Here is a 5,534-nt window from a genome sequence, read left to right as displayed (position 1 = left end):
CTATAGCTATAAATTAATTACAGAAAAGTATATATCTAAAATTATAGTAAAAAATTACACTAAAGTATACCATATAATATATTCACTGCGTATATCTTCTCATGTGGAGTCCAACAAAATTGAATTTTCTATTTTATGATTTTTTTGTGATTTACTATGATTTTTCAAAGATTCAACTGAATTTTTTAAAAAAAAAGAAAAGGGCAAAACTACGGTTACTGTAGCAAACAGTCTTCAAAACCGCTCGAGGGAGTTAAAATGCATGGTTTGAAAAGTTGAGGGAGGTGAAATACCCGATTTTATAGTTGTAGGAGGAAAACTAAACTTTGGTGATAGTTGGAGGAGGTAAAATAGACTTTAGCCGCCCACGCGGCCGCCGCTACCCCCTCCTCCCCACCTGCTAAGTCCACAGGCCGACTCAGTTTCGGCCCTCTCTTACTGGAAGCCCAACAGCAGCACAGGCCAGCCCACCACCACGCTTCTTATCCATCTGCAAAGCATGAAGACACACGCTGGAGAAAGGTTTTATGCTTGGAGCATCCAGCATGTATGCAAAAGATTATACGTACAGTGTACTTCGACGGTAAAGAAGCATTTACACACAAGCAACACGCTATACATAGGTTAAATACAACCTTTCAGTGCTACAGTAGTTTGGAAACTCAAATCCCCTTGGATCCCTGATTTTTCCCAGGGTAAGCAATTCATGAGGATGTCATTTGAATAAGACATTTAGTTCTCCATGGGAGGTTTTCCTTCCCTGGGTTTAACTCCCTCTTGCTTCCAAATTAGCCCTCACAGTGAAGCAGTTATTCGGTGAGCATTTGTTACAGGTTAGGTGGGGATCAGAACAGCGGCAGAATCCGGCGCTACATTAGTGACGTCACGAAATGGTTAAAGGCTTTCTACTTCACCACAGCAAACCGCCAGAAACGTGAGGTTACTTCAGCCAGAATGAACACAGGCTCCATTACCTTCTTGTCCAGATAAAAGGTTATCCACTACCTCATCATGTTCCTCCACTTATCCTTCAAGTCCACCTACAATAAGCAATCAGTTAAGCAGTTCATGGAAGATTAGCAACCGAGAAACTACAGCTTAGCGTACAAGTACTTACTGGTGTTCTGCCGATAAAAACATCGGGGTTGTTACTCAGAATATCCTTCCAATTACCACTACCATACCTGCACATGAAATAGTTGGAATGGGGCAATGAGCATCATATAATGAAGTGGCGAAATCTGCCTAAAGATGATTTAAACAACATTGTATAGAACGAGAAAGCTAAATATCTTCAAACAGCAAGACAAAACTACATACAGTTCAACACCCTTTCTTAGTGTTTCTTCTTCTAACAAGCACCACTTCCTTGCCCTTCTACGCTTATTTTTGTTTTCTGCCGGTGGCAAAGGAGAAACTGGTATTCTCCTAGGGCTAGGCAAGTGCGGTCTAGGTAATGCTGGTTCTGAACCCTCAGGATCAGGCGACTCCTCCCACTGCAAACAAGCGGATTCTTTTTAGCGACATGACCAGTATCTTATGTTTTTATAGTTACACGCTACAGTGCTATAAAGTATCCTATAGGCTAACAAAAACGGGTTCTGAACTTCTGATACCCGAGAACTTTAAGTTGCATGCAATTTTAAACCAGACTGCAGTAATGTTTAGTTATGATATGAACACAGCCCGACCGATGCGCTTGCGGACTCTAGTAAAGGTTGTCAATGACTCAATATTCCTAATTCCAGTAGCTACCTCATGAATGCAGATTGTATCACCTAGCAGAACAAATTTTACCAATAATTAGACTTTGCAACTTTATTTCATCATTTCCTGTCATGGTCAGAGCAGAAAGCAATACTGATAAGATATTTTAAAAATCAATATATGATAAGATTTTGCAGAAAGCACAACAAATGCAAGCAGAAATCTGTAGTAGAAACTAGCAGCATAAAGAGCAATGTATATTGAAATTCAATCAAAGGTAAGTATGCACATATGTTTAATGCAAAATATTGAGATGACATGACAAAGGTGCTGATATCGTGTAGGTTCTTCAAATTATACAATTTACAATTATCAAGGCAAGCTAGAATAATCCCAAATTTAATTTAATGACCATAGCAAGTGAGATATTGGCAGTTTTCAGAAAAATGGCATGTCACACAGAAGGAGGAGATGGGTGGGCGTGTGGGGCTCACCTGAAAGGTCCGTGCCATCGGGTTCCAATCCATAAGGCTGGGAGGTCTGCCTTTATTTGGACAATTGTTCTTTTCATGAAGCACACTTGAGCCTGCAGTGCCACAAGCTGCTGGCTGACCAGTTTCAGCATTTAAATTAACTGCCCTATCCACCCTTGATGCCACCACCTCATCTGCAGCTGCCTTTGCAGCTGGAAGTGGATCCTCCACTACACTGTGAAGCTCCGCACAGCTTGTTTTAAGAGCATCCACCACCTTGGAAAATTCTGGTGTCGAAATCGGATTTACACGAGAGGTAGATTCTTCAAGTTTGCCCAAAATTTCGCGTGTTTTTTCTTCCCCAGCTGCAAGTTCCATTATATACATGATCTATTAATACACTAGACGGTCTTGGCCTTATGCATAAAATAGTCCCCAAGTATATGAATGATGTATTTGAAGACCTTGAGCTGGCCCAAAAGAAAGGAAACCTAAACAGCTGTACCAAGTGTACCATACAACCACAAACAACAAGAAACATAGATGGAGCAAAACCATTTGAAGTAGCAAACTCAATAGTAACATGATTAAGATAATGTAGCTCAATCTTGCATAAACAATAAGTAGCAGAAGAGCACAATTAGTAAATTGCAAAGGCAGGCAAGGGACCGGAATACCAGATTCACCACTTTGTATTTTCAAATACAAAAGTTAAGACAGATAGATTTCCAGACCATGATGAATAAACTGCATTCTTACTCATTGCTCCTATTTTCAATTACTCAGTAAAGATATACACATGCTTGGACCTACTTTCCTGACTTCAGCAGACAACAGATCAAACAAGCTTTACTTGGAACATAAAGGCTGAATGATTTGACTCAAGGAGCTATAATGTGACATCTGACACCAGTAAAATAAAGCCATAAGATGGAATTGTCGCCTAATGTGCTTCAGGACATTACAAAGAGTACAATGCTTATATTTTAACTTTCTGTTGCATCCACATTACTTATAATCGACAAAATAATGATATCTCCCAGCTACCTTTGGCGCAGAGAAAAACCTAAATGAATTTAAAAAACCAGCATAACACATCAAACCTTATGCTTGGTTTGAATTAGCTGCATTGCCAGGGGGGGAAAAAAGAGCCTCACCTAGCACACGGAACTTGGCGCGGTTGGCCTCCTTCGCGTCACGCCATGTCTGGATGGACCCATCCCCGACGATCCGCTCCGCTGCCACCTCCAGCAGCGACGGCCCAGTCACGGCCCACTCGGCGGCGAGGAGCTCCCTGACCCGCTCCTCCGCGGCGGCCCGGTCGCCCCACAGGCCCCTAAGCACGACCTGCGAGAACGAGTTCCCGACGGCGGCCTCGAACTGGTCCACCGTGGCGATGGCGTCGTCGGAGGCCAGCGCGGGAGACCCTCCCTCGGCGACCGCGCGGCGCACGCGGCCGTCGGGGCGCGCGAAGAGCGCCGTGGCGGCGGCGTCGAAGTCCGGCGCGGACGCCGCGAGGAAGCCCGCGACGGCGATGTGGGCGGCGGCGATGGGGGTGGGGCAGGGGGATGGGGAGGCGGGGAGCGACGCGAGGAGGTGGAGCGTGTCGAGCGCGGATGCGGAGACCGGGTCGGCGGCGAGGCGGCGGAGGAGCACCGCGCGGCGGAGGCGCGGGGTCGGGTCGGAGGGGAAGGGCAGCGCGGCGAGCAGCGCGTGGACGGCGGCGGCGGGGACCGAGGGGTCGCCTAGGGCGTGGTCCAGGATCAGGGTCGCGTCCGCCGGCGTCAGCCGCGGCATCTTCTCGCCGGCTCAGCAGGGGGGCGCGTCGCGCGGATTCGAGATGGGGAGGCGGGGAACGCGAGCGGAGTGGAAATTGAAGTGGGGGGATTTTTCGCTACCGCGCAGACGCAGCGGCGCGGCGGTTATGCGAGCTTTCGGGGGTTCCGGGAAGGAGAAGCGGTGGGCGGGGCGGTGGGGAGTTGACGCGCTTGGCTGGAGGGCAAGGCGGCGAGGGCGGAGGAACGGGAAACGGCGAGAGCTCGGCCATCCACCGGCGGTGCGCCGTGCGCGAGACTGACTCTCCGGCGCCACGATAAGTCCGGGGGAAAATTCGTTGGAAGGCCCTGTAACAAATGGAGCTTCCTTCTATTCTATGACCATAGAAAACTGAAACGCTCTTTTGTAACTTCTTTTTAACTTTCGTTCCCTTCTATGGCCCTACTGTTATGTCTCCGGTTAACTCCCAGTTAAGTGGCGGTGAAAATACCAAATTACCCCTGGCACACCAACATTACACACCACTCCCCCATCTTCCCCAGGCGGCGGCGCCATCTCCCCCAGGCAGCAGCGCACGAAGGAGGCCCTGCCCCAAGCGGAGGCGCGCGAAGGGCAGATGGCGGGGCTGTGGACGGTGGCGGCGCGTTAGGGCGGCGAGCGTGGCGGCGGCGGGCGGGGCCACGGGCGTCGAGCGAGGCGGCGGGTAGTGCCGCGGACGGCGACGGCGGGTGGTGGCAGGGCGCAAGACGGCGGCCGGGGCCGCGAGCGGCGGCGGCGGCCCGCATGGTGGCAGGGGGGTCGTGGACGGTGGCGGGCGGGCGGTGCCGCGGGCGGCGAGCGAGGCAGCGGGCGGGGCGGTGGGCGGCGAGCGAGGTAGCCAGCGGTGCCGCGAACGGCGGCGGCAGGCAGGGCTGCGGGCGGTGGCGGCGCGCATGGCGGCGGGTGGAGCCGCGGGCGGGGCCATGGGCGGCGAGCGAGGCAGCCGGCGGTGCCGCGGACGGCGGCGGCAGGCGGGGCTGCGGGCGGCGGCGGCGGGTAGAGCCGCGAGCGGCGATTGAGGCGGCCGGTGGCACCACGGACGGCGGCGGCGGGCGGCGTCGCGGGTGGCGAGCGGGGCGCAGCAGCTCACCGGCGACCCTGCACAGCCCCAGTTCGATCCCCTGCTTGTGCCGTCATGCAGGGAGAATGAAGGAACAAGATGACGAGTGGACCCTACTCGTCAGTGAGAGATAGAGAGGGCTGAGTGGTGTGTAATGTTGGTGTGCCAGGGGTATTTTGGTATTTTCACCACCACTTAACTGGGAGTTAACCGGAGAGATAACGGTAGGGCCATAGAAGGGAACGAAAGTTAAAAAAAGGTTACAAAAAGGCGTTTCAGTTTTCTAGGGCCATAGAAAGAAGCTCCATTTGTTACAGGGCCTTCCAAGGAATTTTCCCTAAGTCCGGGCTCCTCCTCCTGTCCTGAACTCGCAGGCATGGGCTAGCTAGGCCGGGGGCTTTTTTCTCTCATGGGCACGAGTTTGGCCCATGCAAGGCCTCTTTAATGCTAGCGAAATGGGCTGGCGGAAGTGGGCCGAA

General features: G+C 51.5%; 1 protein-coding gene across 3 annotated transcripts; it reads right to left on the bottom strand.

The window, feature by feature from the left end:
- Window positions 1-353: 353 nt before the first annotated feature.
- On the bottom strand, window positions 354-4,294 carry LOC120670846. Of its 3 annotated transcripts, XM_039951014.1 has the most exons (6): window positions 3,338-4,294; window positions 2,202-2,545; window positions 1,321-1,496; window positions 1,118-1,184; window positions 975-1,040; window positions 354-490 (listed from the first exon to the last, which is right to left on the bottom strand). In XM_039951014.1, exons 1-5 carry the CDS (start codon window positions 3,975-3,977, stop codon window positions 1,002-1,004), a joined length of 1,266 nt encoding a protein of 421 aa, XP_039806948.1. In that variant the 5' UTR covers window positions 3,978-4,294; the 3' UTR covers window positions 354-490; window positions 975-1,001. The 3 variants fall into 3 exon arrangements, 2 of the variants coding, with proteins under 2 accessions (XP_039806948.1, XP_039806947.1); XM_039951013.1 differs by lacking the exon at window positions 354-490 and having other exon boundaries at window positions 563-1,040; XR_005673404.1 differs by lacking the exons at window positions 354-490; window positions 1,321-1,496 and having other exon boundaries at window positions 563-1,040.
- Between the last annotated feature and the right edge of the window lie 1,240 nt (window positions 4,295-5,534).

This window comes from Panicum virgatum, chromosome 4N, assembly GCF_016808335.1.
Source record: "Panicum virgatum strain AP13 chromosome 4N, P.virgatum_v5, whole genome shotgun sequence".
In the NCBI taxonomy this organism is placed as follows: domain Eukaryota; kingdom Viridiplantae; phylum Streptophyta; class Magnoliopsida; order Poales; family Poaceae; genus Panicum; species Panicum virgatum.
This window is presented reverse-complemented; position numbering and strand designations above follow the sequence as displayed.